Here is a 24,805-nt window from a genome sequence, read left to right on the forward strand (position 1 = left end):
TATAATATAAGTTTAGTGTTTTAATTAAATTTTATGTGGACTACTATTTATTTGTTAGTGTTTTTAATTAGAGTGTCAATTAAATTTAACTTTTTTTGTTAGCGAATTTTTGTATTCATGTGTTTAATGTTATTTTATAATTGTGATTTTATTTAACTAGTGTAATTTTAATTTATTTTTCTGAAAATTGTTACAATTATTTTCGTTTTGCAGGTTCATTTAGAAGATTATGGCAGTGACGGTATCGATTACAGTGAACGGTTTTTTTTATGAAAACGGGTTTGAAAGTGATACCGAAGCAATAAATTGGGCAAAGGGAATTGCTATACGGATTGGGTTTGAGCTGGTTATTTCGTCTCACAAGAAAGGGGGGTTGGTAAAACTTTTGAGATGTTGTCGGGGTGAGAGATATAGAGGGTCGCACACAGATTTAGATTCTTTTGCACGAAAGAATACGAAGACGAAGGCCTGCCAATGCCCTTTCAGGATTGTGGTGAAATTTATTAATGGCACATGGACTGTTCTTGCGAAGTCTGGGATTTCAAGTATGCACAATCATGCGTTAGCTGTGTATCCTGAGGGACACCGTCAGATGAGCGGACTGAGCGCTGCGGCCAAAATGATTGTGCGGGATATGAGTGCGGCACAAGCTAAGCCGTGTGCTATTTTAGCGGCTGTTCAAGAAAAATTTCCATCTGACAACCCTACAAGAAGACAAGTTTATAATTACAGAGATAATTTGAGAAAGTCCAGCTTTGAGGATAGAGATATGGTAGGTCAGTTTTTTCATTTGGCTCTGACGCACAACTATTTACACTGGACGCTTTCTGAGGAGAGCACAGGTGTGTTGACCCATCTTTTCATGTCGCATCCTGACTCCGTGCGGTTAGTCCGAACTTACCCCTGGGTGATCGGTATGGACTCCACGTATAAGACCCAAATACCACATGCCTTTCTTTGAGATTATCGGTATGACTCCTTCTAACAAGAACTTCTTAATTGCATATGCAATTATGAAGGATGAGACTGAGGGGAGTTACAGATGGGTGTTGAAAAGGTTGAGGTTTTTGATTGGCGACCACCTACAACCAACTTGTATTTTTACTGATCGAGAGTTGGGGCTGCTTAAACCAGTGAAAGAGATATTTCCACATACCCCTCATCTTCTTTGTACGTGGCACATAAATAAGGATGTAGAAGACAAAGTGTTCAAACTGTGTGGGAGAGACACCGCAATAACTGATACTTTCATGAATGGGTCGTGGAAGAAACTTATTAAGGCTCAAACAGAGGAACAATACGTAGCAGCTTTGACCACTGTGAAAATGCGGACTAGAGCGTTTCCAGCTGTGATGCAATATCTTGACCGTACTTGGTTGGGGCACAAAGAGAAGTTTGTATCATGTTGGACAAACAAAGTCTTACATTTTGGAAACACCACTACGTGTAGAGTGGAGAGTGCACATGCTCAGCTAAAGCAGTGGCTCAACTCTAGTACCGGTGCTCTAGACACAGTTTGGACGAAGGTGGACTGCGTTATACAGTCCCAGTTGACTGATATTAGGTATGTTTTTGTAATAATTAATATTTTCTTAATAATAAAAAATAACATTGACATTATCATTAATTTAGTGTGTTGTCTATATTGGCAGGAAAACACTCGAGGGCTCCAGACAGACTATAGGCGTCCATCGACGAGGTTATCCATACGACCATGTCTCCTACAAAGTGTCCCACTACTGTCTTGATTTAGTGGCGAAGGAACTAAGGCGTATGAGAGAGTTGAGTTGCGATGTTCTAGTTCGTTGTGGTTGTGTGCTGAGGACAACACATCAGATTCCGTGTGCATGTGAGCTGAAAGCGGTGATTGATGCAGGTACAATGCAATACTTTTTATTTCGATAGTAATGTTCTTATTGAAAGCTAATATAAGTGTCGTATATAATATTGTCAGGTGTTCCGATTAGTCTGGACAGTATCCATTCATTTTGGAAGACGCTTGTTATCGGTGACGGGGTTGAAACATCAGAACAAGCCGATTATGCCGCTTTTCAGTCAGAGGATCATCGGTACTTTTGCGGGGTTGTGGAGGAGGTGATGTCTCAAGATCCCTCTATTGTGCGCGACATATCTCATATTATCAACGAGCGACTTCATCCCAAAGAATCTGCTTATCTTGAACCAGAAGTAAAGAGCACGGTGAGAGGTAGACCGAAGGGGAGCACATCCACCAAGCGGAACCCGAGTGTTTGGGAGTACAGTCGTGGTCGTGGCCGTGCCAAGTCATCACAAGGTCGGGGCTACAGTGCTCCTACATCAGGTAAATATATTTTTTATAACAATAATGCAGCGAAGTTAATATATTGTGTATAACAATAATGTCAATATATGTTTTATGCAGATTTTATCCCGAATTCAGAGCTTATTCCTGGAATCATATTGCCATTTGTCACGAAATATGTGGACGTGGATGGCGACGGGAACTGTGGGTTTCGCGTTGTCGCAGATTACATATACGGTGATCAAAACAAGTGGGGTTTTATAAGAAGAAGCATTGCAAATGAACTAGCCGGCAACCCTGGCCTATATGACGGTCTTTGCAGTGATGGGATCCAAGCGGCCATTTCACGTATTAGGTGGGAAGGGGAGGCATGTGGGCGCGAACACTGGATGCAGGTTATAGATGACTTGTTCCCCATTGCCACTCTCTTCAATGTAGCTGTCATTTTCATAAATGGCGCGACGAACTCACAGCGGGGTTTTGGTACGTGTACAATTCTGCCTTTACATTCATCTGATATCGACTCACGACCACTGAGAGAGATAGTGATACTATTTTTGGGTAGATACGCTCATTTTGTTCGTCTAGATTTATGTGATAATTTTCCAGTCCCTCCTATTGCCTCCTTGTGGTTCACAAACAGGGATGCTACCGTTGAGTATTTGGAGGGATTGTACGTTCTCAGGAGAGCGCAATGGCAGAGATTGTTAGATGCTTCTGTTTGAGGCCGTGTCACTTGTTTTACTTAGTAATACATTTGGTTGGTGTTGTTGGCAAATATATATATGTATTTTTGTTTTACAGGAAGTCCCTGAAAATGGGTGATGCTACTATTATAGAGGAAATGCTGCCGAATTTTTGTTAGAATTTGTTGCTAAAAATACTCTGTAAATATAATATGTGTTTTTTGGTTGGTGTTGTTGGCAAATATATATGTATTTGTGTTTTACAGGAAGTCCCTGAAAATGGGTGATGCTACTATTATAGAGGAAATGCTGCCGAATTTTTGTTAGAATTTGTTGCTAAAAATTATATTTTTCAAAATAATGTGTTTTTAGGTTGGGATTGATGCTATATATGTATTACGCTAGTAGTATAGAGGAAGTGCTGCCAAATGTTTAGATATAAATTGTTGCAAAAAAAAACAAAAAAAAAAACATAACATAATAGAGTACTAAAAAACATCACTTAATATGTAGTACAACAAACAAAATAAAAAAAACCATAATATAATAGAGTACTAAAAACAATAATCTCAATCTGCCAGCCGCCAGTCTGCAATGAGTCGCTCCAAGTCAGTGGTCGACTCAGATATGCTATGATCTATCTCCGGAATGGCAAACGGCGCACTAGCCGCAGTGATACGCGTGAGATTTCTCTGGCTCAGGGAACTGAAACGATTTACCCACTACAAAAGGAAAGTAAATTAAGATCAGTTAAACAATTAAATATATATATATATATTAATTACTAAGTTAATAAAGACTTACATAATCAATGTTGGAGCGAGAAGGACGGCCTCGTGAAGCTGTAACGTCAGAGCTAAGGACCTGCGGGTGGGAAAATCGTGCGTACCACTCCAAGTACGCGGGATGGCAAGCTCCAGCAAGAACAGTGGCTGGCTCGAGCAACGTCAAAGGAAGCATGCAAGTCATAGGAAAACCCTGCCAGCCGTCGACCGCACCAATCTGAGCCATCTCCACATTGTACAACTTTGAATCCACGCCCTAACGGCCTTTTCCGGCCGAAGAATAGGCGACGGTATTGCTCTGCACATACCCCAGCTGACGTACAAATCTGGCGGACATGTACGGCTCAACAATGTCCCTGTACACTATCCAACCCATGTAAGCAGTCCGCTGAAGGACTGCAGCAGGGTCACCACCAAAGGGAAGCCACGACACCTGCCCAAAATATATAAAATTATTAAAAAATAACATGTTAATTTAATTCAACTAAATATAGAAAATTGAACTATACAATTAAATTCAACATACCTCGTCGGCAGTCAAACTGTGTATGCGGGCACGCAATTACTGAAGCCGGATCTCTGTGCACTCTGTCCCGGATACACTCCAACTACACGCTCGAGGAGTGCCAATCTCTGTAATCAGCCTATCTCGCTGGGGTCTGAAACATGGAAAATACTCGTATATCCAAGCCTGGAGAAGTGTCAGACACCCAGACAAACCGTGACAGTCGCCTCTGGAGGCGATTCCTAACTGACGAAATAAATAGGCCAGTGTAGCAGAACCCCAAGAATAATCCTTCGTGTCTGCGACTCCATCCCTAACCTCCCAAAGACAGGCTGGTTTAACCCGGTGGCCAGTCTTTTCGACGAAAAGAGTGCAACCTAGCGTCAGCCACATCCACGCTATTGCCTCAACCTCAGCACTCAAACCCCGTCCACAATTCCTAAAAATGGACTCAATCAGAACCCCTCCATTTTCATAATGCTTCGTCGAATTAGCTAACAAGTCATCCATAGAGATCCCTAAAATCTCTACACAGGAGGCAAGCAACAACTGTTTCCCGGGCTTATCTGAAAACATATTCCAGCCATGTATTATTTTAAGGAATACAAAATAAATTATTAAAATGAATATGTAATTTAAACAAAAATATAGTAAAATTTACCTGAAACCACTTTTCCGTCCACAGGAATACGGAGAATAATCCACACGTCATGCAGTGTAATGGTCATCTCCCCGAATGGCAGGTGAAAAGAGTTAGTATCAGGCTGCCATCGCTCCACAAATGCAGAAAGGAGCGGAATATCCAAGTGACTGAACATAATATCAGGGAGATGCCCCAAACCACTCTCGGCTATCAGGTGTTTGACCTCGTCTGAGGCGTCATGATGCCATGCTGACAGCCTCTTACAAACTGCATGTCTACTCTGACACTTCAGAGTGCCTCACTCCTCCTTCCCTGTCCATATTCCATAAGCGACATGTCCAAGGAAACTGGGAATAATACTCCCGTCCTCAGGTCCACCTGGCACTGGATCACTAACAGTCCAAGCAGGTATTTCAGTCCTGGCTCTTCTACTCGTCACTGAAATTACAATTACAATAATTAACATAAATTTAATATCTTTTAACTATTATTATTAAATTAATGAAATAATTAAATTTTATTTACCTGATGACGTTTCAGCAATAAACCGTCCATCTTTCCCCTTTTTCCGTCGAATGTTCACGATTGGTCCTGAACTCTCGTCCTCAGAAGTCTCAAAATCAGCATCGTCTATCCGGCGGTCTTCCATGTCATCATCCTCCATCCGATCATCCTGTATCTGATCATCGATTGGCGTCTCACTAGCTCCCTCAATAGCAGGAGCCCCCTTCTTGTGTCGTCGGACTGAGGCACTCACACCACGCTTTCGAACATTTCGCTGTCCCGACTCCTCAAAATCAGCTTCAGCTATAATAGGCTTACTCTTTCCCCTGCCACCATTACCGGGTCCTTCTTTCTGCAATTATCAATTTTACAAACAATAATATTAATTAAATTATACTATTAAACTTAAGCAAATAAAAATATATTAATAAAATTCTAAATTGTAAATACCTAAATTTATTTAGTCCGTAAAATTAAAGATTATTTCTTAAAACCTAAAATAATATCACTATCAAAATTAAATTTAATTAAATCTATATAATAAAATTTAATTAAATAAAAAATTATATTATACAACCTAAAATTGTACTACTAAAATTTAATTTAACTACACCTATAACTAATAAAATTTAATTTAATTACACCTATAACTAATAAAATTTAATTGTATTTTTCAATTAATTTTTTTTTAATTAATTATTAGGTTATTTCATTATTTATTAAATCGATTAATTTTAATTTTTTAAATTAAAAAATATATATAAAAATAATTTAAATCGATTTACGGCCCTCGGACGGCGGCGGCGGCCTGGCCATCCGGCGGGTCCTGGCCATCGCCGGCGACGGCCTGCACCATCGCCAGGCGACGGCCTGCACCATCGCCCGGCGATGGCGAAGGTCTGGCAGACCATCGCTGGGCGATGGCGATGGTCTGCTGGACCATCGCCATCGCCCAGCGATGGCGTGCACCATCGTCGGCCGATGGCGATGGTGCAGCAGACCATCGCCATCGCCCAGCGATGGTCTGCTGCACCATCGCCATCGGCCGGCGATGGTGCAACCGGTCATCGCCATCGCCGGACGATGACCGGTTCCCGTAAAAAAAAATTAAAAAAATTTAAAACTGAAATTAAATTACTTACCGGAGGTCCCCGTCTTTTATCTTTCGTCAATTCCGGCATAAATCGGCTCCGATTATTGCTTGAGATTTTGTAATGGATTTTAGAGAATTTTGGTTTGAGAGGAAGTTGAGAGGATGGTTTTTTTGTTTTTTGAGTTGAAAAAGGATTAGGGGTAGTTTGGTCAAAATTGGGGCGGTGGGTAGTAATTTGGGGCGGTAAATAGTAGTCCACAAGAATTATTATCCTCACCCATGTTTTAAAAAACAAATGTCAACTCTAGATTAGAGTAACCATAATGGCTATGGAAGTTGACTGGCTACTGATCACCGTTAAATCAAATCACTCATTGTTTTACTTTAATAAAATCAACTAAAAGCAAACATCAATTAAAGAGGAGAAAGAGGTTTTGCATGCATCTTTTTTATCATTAGAAAATCTTAAAATTCAGAATCCTCAAAAGTAATGATCTGGATTAGTTATTTTAAGAAATTTGAGTACCAACAACTTACAAGCTGCTAAGGGAATAGAAAGTTGTGTTGTGGAGATGATAGACCAAAATGAAAAAACATTAAAAATCATGATATATTTAGCAGAAATACAAAAATTTTGAATAGACAAATTTAGGATTAAATATTTTTTATGTCAGCGAACTATAGTGTTTTTATTAATCGGTTATCGAATTATAAAAAAATTATAAATTGTTATTGAATTATAACTTTTTTACGAAACAGTTACCGAAGTATAAAAAATTACAAAACGGTTATTGGGGTATTTTTTTTTAGAAATGGGTACCATATTGATGATATGAACAAGGAAAATATATATAGTAAGATAATTTTTTAAATAAAAAACAACAGTTCGTTAATTGTTTTGTAAAAGTAATTATAGTTTGGTAACCATTTTGCAACTTTTTATAGTTCGATAACCTTTTGTAATAATACTATAGTTTGATAACCATTTTGTAAATTTTTATAACTCGGTAACCGTTTATTATAAATTCTATAGGTCGGTGATCTGAAAAATATTTAACCCCGACTAATTTATATTACCAATTTTATATTGAATTGTAATATTTCTAACTGTAGACCATATCTCGACACACACAATTAGGGCTGAGCAAGAACTGAACCAGACCGAAAAACCGAACCGAACCGAACCGAACTTTGTTGTTTGGTTCGGTTTTTCGGTGAAACGGTTTGGTTCGGTTCCTACTTTACGTAAAGTTCGGAGTTCGGTGTTCGGTTCGGTTTAGGTGTTTTGAAAACCGAAAAACCAAAAAAAACCGAATGAACCGAAGTTTAATATAAAATATATAACTTTTTTAAAAATAATATACATATTGTTTACGCCAAAATTAAAAATATGACCCGAAGGTCATAAAGCCCATATTCTATTAAAAAGATACAAAAAGCTACGTGGAGAAATTAATTTCAAGAGATTTGACTTTGGAGAAAATAATTTCAAGAGATTTGACTTTTCCAAGAGATTTTCAAGAGATTTGACTTTTTCAAGAGATTTCCAAGAGATTTGACTTTTCCAAGAGATTTCCAAGAGATTCGACTGTAAAAGTTAATTACAAGAGATTTGACTGTCAGAAGTTAATTCCAAGAGATTTGACTGTCAGAAGTTAATTCCAAGAGATTTGATTTTCATAATCCCAAGAGATTTGACATTGAGAAGTTAATCTCAGAGGTTTGTTTTTGACCTTAACCTGATCTTGGAGTAAAAGAGAATTTCAGAATCAAAAGGCCAGAAGTCCGTTAGAAGAAGAAGCTCAGAAGTTTAATTGGCCAAGGTCCAGGAAGTCACGTGCTTTTTGTAAAGCAATGTTTCAGGAGCATTTTTTAGAAGTGGGAAGCGTTGTGAAAACGTGGGCAGTTAAAGAGGCAGTTATCACCCGGCAGTTTCCACAGACGCTATAAAAGGGAGAAGAAGACGACGATTTGAACCCCAGCCAAATTCAACAAAAACTCAATACTCTCAGGAGATTATCAACACCAAAAGTTTTTATTTTATGCAATCCTTTGTAAACGCTTTACAGCTTTCGCAATTTCAATCTTTTGTTTTTAAACATTATTTCAGCAGCAGTTCATTTACAGTGTTGAATTTTAGATTTTAATTGCAGAAGTTTATTCTTGTTTTCAAAGTTTCTCTAGGAGTTTTTCTTTACGAACGTTTAGATTTTTTACGTCCTTTGAAAATCTGTCACAATCGCTTGATCAATTTTTAATTTCAATTTGAGGTCCAACCTCTGGCACGCCCGCACACACTTCAAAGGCACCAACCGTTTTCTTAAAAAACAGGGAAACACATATATACTCATATTTATATGTTTTTTGTCTTTATATCTTTATTATTGTTGATATATGAATTAATAATTGCTATTTAAACATATATGAAAGTATATTAGACTCTAATTATTTAATATTTGAATTAATTTTAATAAAAAATTAAAAAAATAGAAAAAGTAATTAAATTCGATTTTAACCGAACCGAACCGAACCGAAATATTTCGGTTTGGTTCGGTTCGATTTTTTTACTTCCAAACTAAAAGTTCGGTTCGGGAAATTTCCAAGCCGAAAAAACCGAAAAAACCGAAAAATTTTCCAACGAACCGAACCGACCAATGCTTACACACAATTATTTGATTATTTATTTCCTTAACAAGTACATGGTGTTTGTTTTGTTATTTTGTTTTGTCCCACTCCAAAATGCGAGTAATTGGATTTGGTGCATCTAGTTGAAGTGAGGTTAGATAGTGAAAATATAGTTTAAATATAAATAAGTGGTGGCTAGTAGCACAATTATATTTCATCCTCTGCACAACCTTCCTCGGCCTTGACAAGAAAACACTGAACTGATGGATAGAACCATCAAAATCATCACTGCCAAACACAATTTAAAGTTATACTTTTTTCCTATATAAACCCACAAAACCTTATTCACACACAAATTACTTCTACTTTTCTCTTGTCCTTTTACCGTAACTTATTAAACTTCACAAAACCTAACCAGCTGATTGCTACTACTCCCTGGTGCAGCTTAGCATTCCATAAACAAACTTTTGGTTCTTTCCATTTTAGTTTCCTTTTTCTTGCTCTAATTTTCACACACAACTTTCAAACCAAAAACTTGTAATATGGAGGCTTTTAATGCTCCAATTTCCATACCTTTTGCCTACACTTTTACTGCTACTACTAGTAGTAGTAGTAGTAATCATAGAAATGCTTCAACTAGCAGACTCACCAGTTCTTGGATGGACACTCGAATATGGAGCAAACTCCCGCTGAGACTTGTTGATCGTGTCATTGCTTTTCTTCCACCTCCGGCCTTCTTTCGAGCTCGATCCGTTTGCAAAAGATGGTATGCTCTCTTGTTTTCAAACTCCTTTCTTGAACTCTATATCCAAGTGTCCCCTCGTCGCCACTGGTTTCTCTTCTTCAAGCATAAAACCCTTAACAACAGCCATATTTACACTAACAGCTGTTCCAGACCTGCTGTTAATAATGGCCAGAGTAGAACCATTTCTGAAGGGTTCCTCTTTGACCCGTATGAAACTGCATGGTATAGAATTTCCTTCGGTCTCATTCCTAATGGGCTGTCTCCGGCTGCTTCTTCCGGTGGCTTGATATGTTGGGTTTCAGATGAAGCTGGAACCAAGAGTCTGATTCTTTGTAATCCGCTTGTCGGGTCTTTTTCTCAGTTGCCACCCACTTTAAGACCGCGTCTCTTTCCTTCAATTGGCTTAACAGTCGGCCTATCCTCCATTGATGTAGCTGTTGCAGGAGATGACCTGATTTCTCCATATGCAGTCAAGAATCTGTCGACTGAAAGCTTTCATATTGACGCAAATGGATTTTACTCACTCTGGGGTACTACTTCTGCTCTACCAAGACTGTGTAGTCTTGAGTCAGGTCAAATGATATTCGCTGCCAACAAATTCTACTGCATGAACTATAATCCATTCAGTGTTTTAGCTTATGACATAACAGCAAACAACTGGATTAAGATTCAAGCTCCGATGCGAAGATTTCTACGCTCGCCGAGCTTAGTTGAGAGCAGAGGGAAGCTAATAATGGTGGCAGCAGTGGAGAAAAGTAAACTAAATGTCCCCAAAAGCTTGAGGCTATGGAGTTTGCAGCCTTGTGGAGCAACATGGGTAGAGATTGAAAGAATGCCTCAGCAACTTTATGTTCAGTTTTCAGATCTTGAAGGAGGCCGTGGATTTAACTGTGTTGGACATGGCGAGTTCATTGCGATTATGATCAGAGGATCGGACAAGTCTTTGCTGTTTGACATTTGCAGGAAAATGTGGCAATGGATTCCTCCATGTCCTTATGTAATGAGTAGTAGTGGAGACGATGATGGTGAACTGCATGGTTTTGCTTATGAGCCTAAGCTGGCTGTTCCAGTTACTGCACTTCTTCATCAGTTAACACTTCCATTTCAGTCCTTTAGTGGCTAGTATAGGACTCAGTTTGGCTAGCTAGGGTTTAGTATTTCCAGGAGTTTATGGAGTATATGATCATGAGATTGTGTTTGTTGTGTGGATTAATTGCTAGTGTTCATATGTTTAATGTAGTTTTGTATGATCAAAATCTAGTTTATCTTATGCTTCTAGCTAACTAATTATTAATTTCACTGTTGAACTTTAATTTTCACAAGACTGGCAGGATCATGTTTTTGCAAGATAATCAACTATATCTGCTGAGCAATTATGGGTCATATATTTTGTTTTAGTTTATTTCTATTTAGACACTCGACATTAACTTTTGTTTCTCATCATGACAATCACTTTCTGTCTAAATTGTATTGATTATGATATCTGAGATACAATATTTTTTTCACATCACTTCATTTACATTAAAGGTAAAAAAAATTTATGATATAAAAATTAGTTCAATGAATTAATTTTGAGTTGATGTCTAGCTTTTTCTTTCCAAATACAAAAGGCTTTTACTGAAACAATTTTTTTTCTTCGAAGACTAAAGCTTCCATAATGTTAATAAAAATTACAAATATGAACGGTTTCTCAACAAATTCAAAGAACTATTCTAAGATAATGATGAGAGCTGTTAATACAGTTATCGAATATGGCTTTTTCAACTATCAAAATGTTACCTAAATTCATATATGATTCCAATATTGAAAATACGATTTTAAAACCGCTTAATCTTGAATCTTCAAACTTTTTAAGTCTCGTCTTTCATATAGATCCTAGTACGATCCGTTTGATACATTGAATCCTAACTCTCTGATCTTCATCTTTAATATATCTTACAAAAATATAGATTAAATACATCTAAAAAAAACTTCATTCAAACACAAAAAAAAAAATCTAAATAGAGCGATTTTTTTAAGGAAAAAAATATAAAATAGAGATAAGTATAGCTTGGGCGGAGAGAAGACGATTAAGATCAGAAATCATCTTCTCCCACCCTTTAAAAAATTAAGATGAGACGAAGGTTTTTAGAGAGAAGAATGAGGTTTTTTTTCTAGAGAAAACAAGTTTTTTAACATCATAGAAAAAAAAGTTATAATTCTCGGGTTAAGTATTTTTGGAGTTATCGGACTGTAGTTTTTTACAAAATGGATATTAGATTATAAAAAATTATAATATTAGTATCAAACTATAGTTTTTTTTATAAAACAATTATTGAGTTATAAAAAAATATTAATTGGTTATCGAAATATAATTTTTCTAAAAAAAGGTTGTCGAAATTTAAAATGTTACAAAATGGTTACTGGAACATGATTGTCGGCTTGCTGAGTGGACACCATCCTACCGATGCGGACGCAGTAAAATGTACAGTCGGGCATCAAATTGATAATTGTTTTGCAAGACATCTAACAATATGATAATCGTTTTGTGACCTTTTATAACTCGATAACCGTTTTATAAAAAGTTATAGTTTGAAAATCGTTTTTGTAATTTTTTATAATTCGATAACTGTTTATAAAAAAACTGAAGTTTAGTAATCACAAAAATAATTAATCCAATTGGTTTTTGAGTTCGCGAAAAACTAATACATACATGATAAGTCTAACTTACAATTTGAAGAAAAAAAAATTAAAATCCAGAACATATCTTTAAAAAGTAATATGAATATTTTGTTCCATTAATTTTATATGTTGGGATAATATATCTAATTCTCAAGTTAAATCTGTTTTCGAGCATATAATTTTCGTTTTAACCCACATGTCTTGTTTAACAGAGAAGGGAGCCTTTGACTCTAGGCTTATTTTCACCCGTCGTCTCCACTGACGTTCCTAACCTTTATTCTTGGCCTGTAACCCCTTGAATTTTGACTTAACGCTACACTAAACTCTTTTCGTCCAGTTTTTGGTTGACGTCGTTAATTTTGATGATTTGGCACCTGAAAAAAATACAATCCACATCATATGACACATCATCAAAAGACCCCAAAAATTAAAAAAAAATACCTAAATGTCCCTGAATCGCTATAACGAAACTCAAACTATTTACCTAATTTCCATCATCCCTAACCTCACTCACCTTTAAGCCTTGTCGCCGTTGCTAGCGACCTCCACCCGGACTCCCTGTATATTTTTAAATTTGAAACAATATCAAAGTGTGTGCCTTTACATGGCAACTTTTAAAGGTCATGATTAAAATGAAACTCCGTGTAAAGTTCATGATTTTTTTAGAAATTAACCCTTTAATTAATTTAATTGTCAAAAATTTAAATTTTAGGGTAGAGTTGAAAACGAAAAATCAAAAAAAGGGTGCAAATGAACTTTTTCTTACGTGAGGGTATAAACGAAAAAATGTTACAAGGTGGGAGTTTTATAAGTAATTAGGCCTAATGAAAATTACAAATAATAAACGGTTTCTCAACAAATTCAAAGAACTATTATAAGATAATGATGTGAGCTGTTAATACAGTCATCGCATAGGGCTTTTTCAACCATCTAAATGTTACCTAAATACATATATGATTTAAATATTAAAGATACGATTTTAAATCCGCTTAAATCTTGAATTTTCAAACTTTTCAAATCTCGTCTTCTACATAGATCCTAGTACGATCCGCTTAATCCATTGAATCCTAACTTTCCGATCTTCATCTTTAATAGATCTTAAAAAAATAGATCAAATACATCTAAAAAAAATTCATTCAAACACAAAAAAAATCTAGATAGCGAAATTTAGTTAAGAAAAAAAATAGGGTTAATTACATATAAAATCACCACCTTTACACAAAATTGCAAAAATAACACGACCTTTAAAACGTGGCAATTCAAGACACCACCTTTCATTTCTTTTCAAAAACAACACGGGCATATTTTTAGTGGCGTTTTTGCTGACGTGGCATGACATGTGGCACTTGTATTGGGTGTCCACGTCAGCAAAATTTTATTTAAAAACGTGCCCATGTTGTTTTTGAGAATAAATGAAAGGTGATGCCCTGAATTGACACGTTTTGAAGGTCGTGTTATTTTTGAGAAATCGTGTAAAGGTGGTGATTTTATATGTAATTAACCCAAAAAAAAATAGAGATAAGCATAGCTTGGGCGGAGAGAAGATAATTTTCCAATTAAGGTTGGTAATCATCTTCTCCCGCCCTTTAAAAGATTATGAGTGGAAGGTTTTTAGAGAGAAAAAGGAGGTTTTTTCTAGAGAGAGAATGAGTTTTTTAACATCATAAAAAAAGTTGTAATTTTTGGGTTAAGTATTCACTACTAAACTGTGTTTTACCGACGAATTTTAGCTACGGATTCAAAATCCGTCGCTAAATCTTTTTTACCGACGGATTTAGTGATGAATTTTAAATCCGTTATGAAATTGTCATTTAAATTGGCGGGAGTGTTCCCGCCAAATTTAGCGACGGAAAATCTGTCGCTAAAGTTGGCGGGAACACTCCCGCCAATTATTTTTGATGGATTTAGCGATGGATTTCATATCCGTCGCTAAATCCGTCTTTGAGTAGCGACAGATTGAAATCCGTCGCTAAATCCGTTTTTAGCGACGGACTTTGGCGACGTATTTAAATCCATCGATATTTCTGTCTTTAGCGATAGACTTTAACGACAGATATTAAATCCATCGGCAAAGGTTACTTTTAGCGACAGATTTTTAATCCGTCGCTAAAATCCGTCTTTGGCGACAGCTTTTAGCGACAGATTCAAAATCCGTCGTTAAAAGTCCGTTTCAAAAAAATAATAATAAAAAAATTAATTAGGAATAATTATTAAGAAAATTAAATATGATAATTATAAAAAATAATTATCTTAAAATGTCGGAGGAAGTATTTGTTATCTTTTAGTTACATTTAAATATAAACACACACATACATATACATATATATATATATATATATATATATATATATATATATATATATATATATATATATATATATATATATATGAAGCTGAGTTGGTTCACGTGGAGCTACGCGCGGGAGAACTTCAAAGTCAAAAAACAATGAGTGGGAGCAATAGGAAGGATGAGTGACCTACTGGGAGGTTTGTAAAAATTGCGAGTGGGTGACGGGTGGGTGACGGAGGGCGACGCGTGTGTGACCGATTAAGCAATAATAATTTATTTTTACGATTTAATTTTTTTAATTTTTTTAAATTAGTGACGGATTTAACTCTGTCGCTAAAATCTATCGGTAATTAGCGACGGATTCAAATCCGTCGGCAATTTCTGATAAATCCGTCGCCAATTTCGGGAAACGTTTTGCCGACGGATTTCGGGAAACGTTTTTCCGACGGATTTCATGCTTTTAGCGACGGAAAATTTTTTCGCTAAAAGCAAGCATTTTAGTAGTGATTTTTGGAGTTATCGGACTGTAGTTTTTTTTACAAAATGGTTATTAGATTATAAAAAATTATAATATTAATATCAGACTATAGTTTTTTTATAAAACCGTTATTGAGTTATGAAAAATTATTAATTGGTTATCGATATATTATTTTTCTAGAAAAAGATTGTCGAAATATAAAACATTACAAAATAATTATTGAAACATGATTATCGGCTTGTTGAGTGGACACCATCCTGCTGATGCGGACGCGGTAAAATGTGCAGTCGGACATCAAGTTGATAATTGTTTTGCAAAACATCTAACAATATGATAATCGTTTTGTGACCTTTTATAATTCGATAAGCTTTTTATAAAAAGTTATATATAGTTTGAAAATCGTTTTTATAATTTTTTATAATTCGATAACCGTTTATAAAAAAACTAATGTTTAGTAACCACAAAAATAATTAATCCAATTGGTTTTTGAATTCGCAAAAAACTAAAACATACATGATAAGTCTGATAGGAGTAGAAATACTCCTATATTTTATGTGTTTTATAGGTCATATATGTGCATTTGACGTTAGTTTTGAGCTTCTTTGTACTCATTTTTGTGTATGAGCATTTCAGGCATAATGTGGGAGTTTTTCATGATATTCAAGCCATTTGTAAGCCATTGTGATCGTAGTTGAAGCTTTGAGGAAAGTTGTGCGACGATCCGATGAAAATAGGCCCCGACAGCACAAGTTTCTACTTGTGGAATTGACCCCTCTTTATTGATTGAAGATTTTGGAATACTTAGAGACTTTAATCGACTTTATGTTCTTCCCAAGAAATAAAGTAGACATCCTAAGCTTTCCATAATAATCAAGAATCGACTCATTCCGACGTTTCTACGCCGATTTATGACCTTTTGAAGTTGACAGTTGTGCAGCAGAAAAAGTGCACGAACGTGTACTTTGGCCGAAGGGAAATTGAAGGCGAAACTGAAAAAAAAAGTGAAAAATTGGCTAAGTGTTAGGGTGCACGAACGTGTACCTATGGATCACGAACGTGCACCCCCAGAATCAATAAAATGTGCACGAACGTGCACCAAAGTGCATGAACGTGCACTTGAGGGTTCCTGCGACCTGTTTTGGAAAAAAAATGCCCCGAAACATTGCCAAACACCACAAAACTCAAGGGCACTTCTGGATTTTCACTTAAACTCGACCTAAAGTCATACTCTGAGCAAAAAGACATATAAATACCGCATTAAGACATTGAAGGAAGGGTTAGCTTAGTTCGCCACATTAAACATTAGTTATTACATTAATTTAGCTTAGTTTTTGATATCCGTTCATCGTTTTAACTTGTATTCTGGATTTTCTACATTATTGTTTTGGGATTATTGTCGATCAAGGTACGATAACTATTAAGAGATTAATTTTATTGTTTCTTATTCAGCCATGAATTCTTACTACTTTATTGTTGAATTATCTTTAAATATGTGTAGGTAAACCTTTCATTAGGGATTATTAACGGGATTTATGTTTGTTTAAACGAATTGGATTTGTGGGTTTTTGTTATTATTATGTTTTAATTATTATTCTTAACGCTTGAATTTATTTGGCCAATTTATTCATTGTCCTGTGTTTTGATTTTAGCTCGAGAGAGTAAAACTGGAATAGGCCAACATAATTAAGAACGTAAGAGTTAATTGCGCGAGAGTGAATTGACGAGTACGTGTTCTTAGGGTTTACTTCATAAACATTAATTGATTAGTAATTTAGGTTAATCATTGTGCGAGAGTGAGTAGTTAGCCTGTTACTAGTTTGTTATCTGTTTTTGTCTGCAATTGCTCGAGAGAGAATTTTAGGTGCTTACGATTAGCCTGAACCTTAGTAGAACAACCAAATCCATATTCCAATCTGATTAAACAGCATAATGAAAGTTAATAATCCTTGTTCTTCCCATCATTGTTAAAACCTTATTTTCATTACAGCTTTAGTTAATTTTTATCCATAATTGTTATTTCAGTTTATTTAGTTTAATAACAACATTCAAATATCTTTTTGGCTATTCAAATTGAGTTTCCTAACTGGTTGTTTTTAGAAGCTTTCTCTGTGGGTACGATATCCGGACTTTGCAGTCTGTATTACAAGTTGGCATATGTACGCTTGCGTATTTGAACCAACAAGTTTTTGGCGCCGTTGCCGGGGAAAGCATATCTTTAATATCTAAGTTGGGATAACTCGGCTTGATTTAGTTTTTTATTTTCTTGTTTTACGCCGTGGGTATTTGTCGATTTATCTTCAGGTACCTTTTCCATGGTGTACTGTTTTTAAAGAAGTGTAATGGTTTGGAATCAGAATTGCGTTGTTTGTGGGAGTTTCTATCACACTGAGGCCGAATGTCCAATACTTTATCCAGCTTCAAATGAAGATGTAACCTTTGTGGGTGGTCAATGTCAAGCTAGTGATCCCTATTCCAACACGTATAATCTGGGGTGGGACAACCATCAAAATTATGGGTGGAACAACAATTGGGGGAACTTCCAAACATATCAAGACCAATGGAACTCTAATTTTAACTTTGGCGATGAACTGCAGTATTCATATGAGACTGAACAACAGAGAGAGCAGGAAGAGTCTCTCCATAGAAAGTTTGATAAAATGATGGAGATGATGATGAAGAATGATGCTGAGACGCAACAAACATTGAGGAATCATGCTGCCACTATCCACAATCTTGAGTTGCAAAATCAGCAGATGGCCCAAGCACTGCAGACTCGAAATCAAGGAAGTTTACCATCCACTACTGAGGTAAATCCAAAAGAACAAGTCATGGACATGGAGTTGGAGTTGGAGTTGGAGTTGGAAAGTGACAAGGCATTAGTTGAACGTCATTCCACAAAAGTGTCTGCAGAGGACGAGAAAGAACAATGTGAGGGTAGTAAATTTGAGGCCTAATGTCTTAAAAAACCCCGACCTTTTAGCCCCTTTTCAATCATACTCTGACGTTGAAAATTTGTCAATTTTACCCTATTTTGCATTTTTGTGTTTTAATTGTACCCTGAAAAATTAAATTAACGTCTTTTGCGTTTGGAAATTTGTTTAAAACATTCTCCATGTCTCGCATATATTAATTGTATATTTTTAAAATTTATTTAAATTTAGTTAAATTAATTAAGAATTTAAATTAGTGTTAATTTGATTATGGTTTTTAGTTAGTTTTTAAAAAGGGAAAAGGTGCAAAAATGACCTTCATGTGTACCTCATGTATCTTATTGGCACTTCATGTATTTCGGATCTCAAATATGACCTTAACGTTGCGAAAAAGTATCAAAAAAACACAAAACATGGACGACGTTAAACATAAATGTGTACGGCCTTAAACGGAAATGTTAACGGAAGGGTCATTTTTGACACTTTTTCAAGACGTTAGGGTCCTTTTTGAGATCCGAAATACATGAGGTGCCAACATGAGACACGGGCTATACATTAGGGTCATTTTTGCCCCTTTTCCCTTTTAAAAATAAAGGACTTATTTGTACTTTTTTGAATAAAAAAGAATTTAATTTCATGTTTAGACTTAATTAATTGAATGATTTCATCATTTAAGTAAAAAAATTAACAAAAATTAAAATATTGGGGTACAATTGAAAACGGAAAATTCAAAATTGGGTAAAATTGACAAATTTTCATCGTCGGGGTGGAATTGAAAAAAAGTTTAAAGGTGAGGGGTTTTTGAGTGATTAAGCCTAAATTTGAGGCTTTAGTTCCTGACCCACTTACTTTTTCCATGAACTTCAATGAGGAAAGTGGGGAGGAATTTGGTATTACAGTACTCTATAAGGAAATCAACAAAACCTTTGACTATAGGGATCCATTCTTAGAAGGGTTTGATTCCGAGTATGACGGAAATAATATCAAACATATGAATATGCTTAACACTCCTCCTGTTCTTTATTACAGGGACAATGGTTACTCTGTATTATCTGATCTATGTTTGAAGGAGCCAACAAAGGAAAGGAGGGAGAAGATGCTACCAAGACGGCTTCCTCATGTTAGGTTGAATTTTTAACAACCTTACGCGAAGAGTCTACCTTTGGACTCTAACTAAAGCGCGCTTGGGAGGCAATCCCAAGGGTATCTTTCCTTTCACCCTTTACACTTTTATGTTTCAGTTATGCTTTATTTTTTTTATTTCATTGCATTGAGGACAATGCATGAACTAGTGTGAGGGTGGGAAAAACATTATGTTTTATGTTTTTAGCTTAGTTTTTGTTTTTGGTTTTCGTTTTTTGTTCATGTTTGGTATGTAGGATGATTTGTGGCGAACCTCTTTATAGATGTTTTTGTATGTCTTTTACTTAGCATGTCATGCCTTGCTTGTTTGGTTTGTCCTCTATATCATGCCTATGCCGTATTTCTTGCCAATGTCAGAATTTTAAAATTTTATTGTTTTTGTTCCCCCTATTTAATGAGTTAGTTAGGTTGTGTTTTTGTGATTGAACAACATGTTTAGAATGACAGTCAAATAACTGTGTCTTTTAGCCGACATGATCTAATAGGATTGAGATGTACTTCACAATTGTATAATTTATGTTGAAAGTCATTTTTGGGGCATATGAACTTGGCAAGAACATTGTTGAAAAACTGAATTTCTGAGCTTTTAAACAGGATGTATAGCAAATCGTAGAGTATTAACCCAATTTGTGAGAGGTTTTGAGCCATATCGAGCATATTATTTTTATGTCTCATTTGTTGTGGTGTGAGTCAATGCATGTTAATACTCTAGAATTTGCCATGTGTCCGTAGTAAAATTGCATGGTTGGTTGAATAGATTGAAAAATGATAAATGGCACCTAGGATTACCCATTTCTTTTGACCATTTTAAATAGCCTACCCAATTTCCCCTAGATAACCCAAGTTGAGCCTTAGCCTTATCTTTTGTTACACATGTGTTTACACATTTGCCTTTTCTCATTTATCTCTTTCTACCCATTGACTTGTCAAATTGAATAAATATTAAAAGAACTAGTGTGAGGATGGTAAACATCCAAAGCTCGTGTTGTTAGTTGATTATCTCTTGTGCTATATGATTAGTATGCCTCGTGAAGTTAAGAAAAATAAAGCGAAGAAAAAAGGTGAATAAGAAAATTGAGCTTAAAAGATAAAAATTCTGGAAAAAAAAAGTGTAAAGCTTGAGGCATGAAAAGTAAAGAAAAAGAGATTTAAAGTTTGTTTTTGAGTTAAGCGTTTAAATGTAGTTCGTTTTGATATTTGTTTAGTTTGTCAAGTCACATTACTCATGTTTGTTTATCCGTATCACACCTTAGCCCAATCCCCGTCACAACCCATGACAAGTCCATTTTGATTCTTTTGATTTGATTTAATTAGTAGTGGAATTGTGGACTATTGGCAAACTTATGGTAGAATTGCATGTTTTGGCATGAGAGTTTTATTCATTACCCTTAAACACTTGTGTGTGAGAGAGTACCTTGTGAGACACATACTTCTTAGTTGCTTTACATGTTGTTTTTCCGCTCAGAGTTTGTTGTTCATCGTTGTTTTGAGATTGTTTAGACCACCCTATAGATTGAATCGATTTTTGAGTTATGTAGAAGTGAGTACATTTGAGTATTTTCGGTGTTATTATTTCATGTGTGAGCATTGGACATCGTCATTTGTTGTTTTTCTCTTTATGTTGTTTGTCTCAAAAACACGATTTGATTGATTCATTATTTAGGGGGTGTGAAAATTCTTTAGTTTCATGAATTCTGGCATGGTTTGATAATTGGTAGTGTGGCATTGTTCTATATTTGCTTGAGGACAAGCAAAAGGTAAGTGTGAGGATATTTGATAGGAGTAGAAATACTCCTATATTTTTATGTGTTTTATAGGTCATATATGTGCATTTGACGTTAGTTTTAAGCTTCTTTGTACTCATTTTTGTGTATGAGCATTTCAGGCAAAATGTGGGAGTTTTTCATGATATTCAAGCCATTTGTAAGCCATTATGATCGTAGTTGAAGCTTTGAGGAAAGTTATGCGACGATCCGATGAAAATAGGCCCCGAGAGCACAAGTTTCTACTTGTGAAATTGACCCCTCTTTATTGATTGAAGATTTTGGAATACTTAGAGACTTTAATCGACTTTATGTTCTTCCCAAGAAATAAAGTAGACATCCTAAGATTTCCATAATAATCAAGAATCGACTCATTCCGACGTTTCTACGCCGAATTATGACCTTTTGAAGTTGACAGTTGTGCAGCAGAAAAAGTGCACGAACGTGTAACCTAAAGTGCACGAACATGTACTTTGTCCGAAGGGAAATTGAAGGCGAAACTGAAGAAAAAAGTGAAAAATTGGCTAAGTGTTAGGGTGCACGAACGTGTACCTATGGATCACGAACGTGCACCCCCAGAATCAACAAAATGTGCACGAACGTGCACCAAAGTGCATGAACGTGCACTTGAGGGTTCCTGCGACCTGTTTTGGAAAAAAATGCCCCGAAACATTGCCAAACACCACCAAACTCGAGGACACTTCTGGGTTTTCACTTAAACTCGACCTAAAGTCATTCTCTGAGCAAAAAGACATATAAATACCGCATTAAGACATTGAAGGAAGGGTTAGCTTAGTTCGCCACATAGACATTAGTTATTATATTAGTTTAGCTTAGTTTTTGATATCCGTTCATCGTTTTAGCTTGTATTCTGGATTTCTACATTATTGTTTTGGGATTATTGTCGATCAAGGTACGATAACTATTAAGAGATTAATTTTATTGTTTCTTATTCAGCCATGAATTCTTACTACTTTATTGTTGAATTATCTTTGAATATGTGTAGGTAAACCTTTCATTCGGAATTATTAATGAGATTTATGTCTGTTTAAACGAATTGGATTTGTGGGTTTTTGTTATTATTATGTTTTAATTATTGTTCTTAACGCTTGAATTTATTTGGCCAATTTATTCATTGTCCTGTGTTTTGGTTTTAGCTCGAGAGAGTAAAACTGGAATAGACCAACATAATTAAGAACGTAAGAGTTAATTGCGCGAGAGTGAACTGACGAGTACGTGTTCTTAGGGTTTACTTCATAAACATTAATTGATTAGTAATATAGGTTAATCATTGTGCGAGAGTGAGTAATTAGCCTGTTACTAGTTTGTTATCTGTTTTTGCCTGCAATTGCTCGAGAGAGAATTTTAGGTGCTTACGATTAGCTTGAACCTGAGTAGAACAACCAAATTCATATTCCAATCTGATTAAAGAGTATAATGAAAGTTAATAATCCTTGTTCTTCCCATCATTGTTAAAACCTTATTTTCATTACAGCTTTAGTTAATTTTTATCCATAATTGTTATTTCAGTTTATTTAGTTTAATAACAACATTCAAATATCTTTTTGGCTATTCAAATTGAGTTTCCTAACTGGTTGTTTTTAGAAGCTTTCTCTGTGGGTACGATATCCGGACTTCGCAGTCTGTATTACAAGTTGGCATACGTACGCTTGCGTATTTGAACCAACAAAGTCTAACTTACAAACTGAAAAAAAAAAATTAAAATCCGAAACATATGTTTAAAAAGTAATATGAATATTTTGATCCATTAATTTTATAAGTTGAAATAATATATCTAATTATCGGGTTGAATCTATTTTCGAGCACATGTCTTGTTCAAAATAGAAGGGATCCCTTAACTCTAGGCTTATTTTCACCCGTCATCTCCATTGACGTCCCTAACCTTCATTTTTAGCCGATAAACCCCCTGAATTTTAGTTTAGCGCTAAACTAAACTCTTTCCGTCCAGTTTTTGATTGACGCCGTTAATTTTGATGACTTAGCACTTGAAAATTAAAAAAAGTTTAAATACATTCCACATCATATGACCCGCCATCAAAAGACCCCAAAAATAAAAATACCTAAATGTCCCTAAATCCCTATAACTATAACTCAAACTATTCACCTATTTTCCCTCATCCCTAACCTCACTCACCTTTAAGCCTTGTCGCCGCCCCTGGCAACCTCCACTCCAACTCCCTATATATTGACTTATGCATTGGATTGTTTATCGGACAACCAACGTCTTATCATCCTTTTAACCTTTGTTTTCCTTGTCAACCTATAACGAAGGTAGACTCCATCAATTGGCGTCGTCTTTGTGGGAAAACTTGTAAAAACTTTGAATCAAAGAAGCTTTTTACAAACCAAACAAATCTCATTGAAAGGATGAACTCTAACTAGAATAATCCAAAAAAACAACAAACGGTGGGTCCGAAAGAAATAGGCTTGATTCCACCGCTTACACTAAAGGACAATGAAGCAGCTCTCATGGTGGATTTGCTGAAAATCTACTGTCAGGCCTTAATAAAAATGCTGGAACAATTCTAGTCCAATATAGATATGATAGTTGAAGAAACCATGAGTGCAATAATTCTTGGCGATTCCTATTAAGTTTGAGAAGGATGTTGGTTTATTTATCAACATCTTGTCAATGAGTTGCCTAAATCTGGTTCCTTCTCTGAGAGCCTCGGTCGCAATATCGACATTGAGTTTGTCAATTTTCATAACCTCTTTGTTGAATCTTTCTATGCAGTTTCATAGAGTTTCTCCCTCCTCTTGAATACACGCTCTTAATATGCTTATAGTGGTCTTGGGAGGTATATTGATCAGATACTTATTTAGAAAATCATTTGACAATGCAGTGTAGTTTTTGATGGAACGAGGTTTCAGCCTATTGAACCATCTTTGGGCAGTTCCTGTGAATGTTGTGGGGAAGACTCGAAACATGATAGTGTCGGTTACGTTGAGTAATCACGTTATTTCATAATAGCTTGAATGTTAGCAGAGTCGATATTTTCATGTTGTGGGAAATCATTTCTTCCATTATCTTGGCTGATAAGGGTGAGCCTTTTAGCCTCAAGTTGTCTAGGTCGAGTTTTTCCGCCTTTAGCTTTTTTAGTGCCTTCGCTATCTTATCCTCTATTTGACCTTGTGAGCGGAGCAGGGTTCGCTTAGGCTTATGGCTGACTTCAGATCTGGAAAGGTTTTGAAAAATGGAGCTGCCACCTAGTTCAACTAGGAAATGCCTTTTATATCGACGAGACAACCTTACTCGCTTACGGGTAAGATTATCGTGCATCTGACCAAAAGACAGGATTCATGGACCTCCCCAAGACTCGTGTGCCTGGCTTCAGTGGCGGATCCAGAGATTTTATATGGTGGGATCCATATATAATTAAAATAAAATTATTTTTTAATTATTTTATATTAAAATATAATATTTTTATAATTATCTTTGACAATTTTTTTTTCTTATATATTAGATTGTTAAATCGTCATTCATATATTAAATATAGCATTTTGATGTATATTAATAAATTATCATTCAGTAGTTAATCACTCATTTACTTCATAAATTATTATCCATTAATTTTATTCATGACTTTTTTAATAAGAAATATTCATATATCGAGTTAAATAATTAAAAAATTGATAAAAAAAAATAGATTCG

At 35.6% G+C, this 24,805-nt stretch overlaps 5 protein-coding genes across 5 annotated transcripts; 3 read left to right on the forward strand and 2 right to left on the reverse strand.

Moving 5' to 3' along the window:
- Positions 1-229: 229 nt before the first annotated feature.
- On the forward strand, positions 230-961 carry LOC126681542 (uncharacterized). The gene has a single exon (XM_050377091.2). It carries the CDS (start codon positions 230-232, stop codon positions 959-961), a length of 732 nt encoding a protein of 243 aa, XP_050233048.1.
- Positions 962-971: 10 nt separating this feature from the next.
- Positions 972-3,006, forward strand: LOC126681544 (uncharacterized). Its single transcript, XM_050377094.1, has 4 exons — positions 972-1,564; positions 1,653-1,876; positions 1,955-2,320; positions 2,402-3,006. The coding sequence occupies exons 1-4, from the start codon at positions 972-974 to the stop codon at positions 3,004-3,006; spliced, it is 1,788 nt and encodes a 595-aa protein (XP_050233051.1).
- A 423-nt stretch (positions 3,007-3,429) lies between these two features.
- On the reverse strand, positions 3,430-4,000 carry LOC126680044 (uncharacterized). Its single transcript, XM_050375079.2, has 2 exons — positions 3,772-4,000; positions 3,430-3,689 (listed from the first exon to the last, which is right to left on the reverse strand). Exons 1-2 carry the CDS (start codon positions 3,976-3,978, stop codon positions 3,537-3,539), a joined length of 360 nt encoding a protein of 119 aa, XP_050231036.1. The 5' UTR covers positions 3,979-4,000; the 3' UTR covers positions 3,430-3,536.
- A 314-nt stretch (positions 4,001-4,314) lies between these two features.
- On the reverse strand, positions 4,315-5,511 carry LOC126681548 (protein MAIN-LIKE 1-like). The gene is made up of 3 exons (XM_050377098.2): positions 5,426-5,511; positions 4,919-5,338; positions 4,315-4,823 (listed from the first exon to the last, which is right to left on the reverse strand). The coding sequence occupies exons 2-3, from the start codon at positions 5,073-5,075 to the stop codon at positions 4,315-4,317; spliced, it is 666 nt and encodes a 221-aa protein (XP_050233055.1). The 5' UTR covers positions 5,076-5,338; positions 5,426-5,511.
- A 3,850-nt stretch (positions 5,512-9,361) lies between these two features.
- LOC126680042 (protein UNUSUAL FLORAL ORGANS) lies at positions 9,362-11,161 on the forward strand. Its single transcript, XM_050375078.1, has one exon. It carries the CDS (start codon positions 9,665-9,667, stop codon positions 10,988-10,990), a length of 1,326 nt encoding a protein of 441 aa, XP_050231035.1. The 5' UTR covers positions 9,362-9,664; the 3' UTR covers positions 10,991-11,161.
- Positions 11,162-24,805: the final 13,644 nt, after the last annotated feature.

The sequence above is a fragment of the Mercurialis annua genome, linkage group LG5, assembly GCF_937616625.2.
Source record: "Mercurialis annua linkage group LG5, ddMerAnnu1.2, whole genome shotgun sequence".
NCBI lineage: Eukaryota > Viridiplantae > Streptophyta > Magnoliopsida > Malpighiales > Euphorbiaceae > Mercurialis > Mercurialis annua.

What these genes read in the sequence shown, in the direction of transcription:
- LOC126681542 (XM_050377091.2), top strand. Translation starts at nt 230, where the DNA reads ATGGCAGTGACGGTATCGATTACAGTGAACGGTTTTTTTTATGAAAAC.
- LOC126681544 (XM_050377094.1), top strand. Translation starts at nt 972, where the DNA reads ATGACTCCTTCTAACAAGAACTTCTTAATTGCATATGCAATTATGAAG. An exon ending in TCCCAGTTGACTGATATTAG is followed by an intron (nt 1,565 to 1,652) that starts GTATGTTTTTGT and finishes CTATATTGGCAG; the next exon opens with GAAAACACTCGAGGGCTCCA. An exon ending in GAAAGCGGTGATTGATGCAG is followed by an intron (nt 1,877 to 1,954) that starts GTACAATGCAAT and finishes TAATATTGTCAG; the next exon opens with GTGTTCCGATTAGTCTGGAC.
- LOC126680044 (XM_050375079.2), bottom strand. Translation starts at nt 3,978, where the DNA reads ATGGCTCAGATTGGTGCGGTCGACGGCTGGCAGGGTTTTCCTATGACT. An exon ending in CTCGCTCCAACATTGATTAT is followed by an intron (nt 3,690 to 3,771) that starts GTAAGTCTTTAT and finishes TTCCTTTTGTAG; the next exon opens with TGGGTAAATCGTTTCAGTTC.
- LOC126681548 (XM_050377098.2), bottom strand. Translation starts at nt 5,075, where the DNA reads ATGTTCAGTCACTTGGATATTCCGCTCCTTTCTGCATTTGTGGAGCGA. An exon ending in GGACGGAAAAGTGGTTTCAG is followed by an intron (nt 4,824 to 4,918) that starts GTAAATTTTACT and finishes ATATGTTTTCAG; the next exon opens with ATAAGCCCGGGAAACAGTTG.
- LOC126680042 (XM_050375078.1), top strand. Translation starts at nt 9,665, where the DNA reads ATGGAGGCTTTTAATGCTCCAATTTCCATACCTTTTGCCTACACTTTT.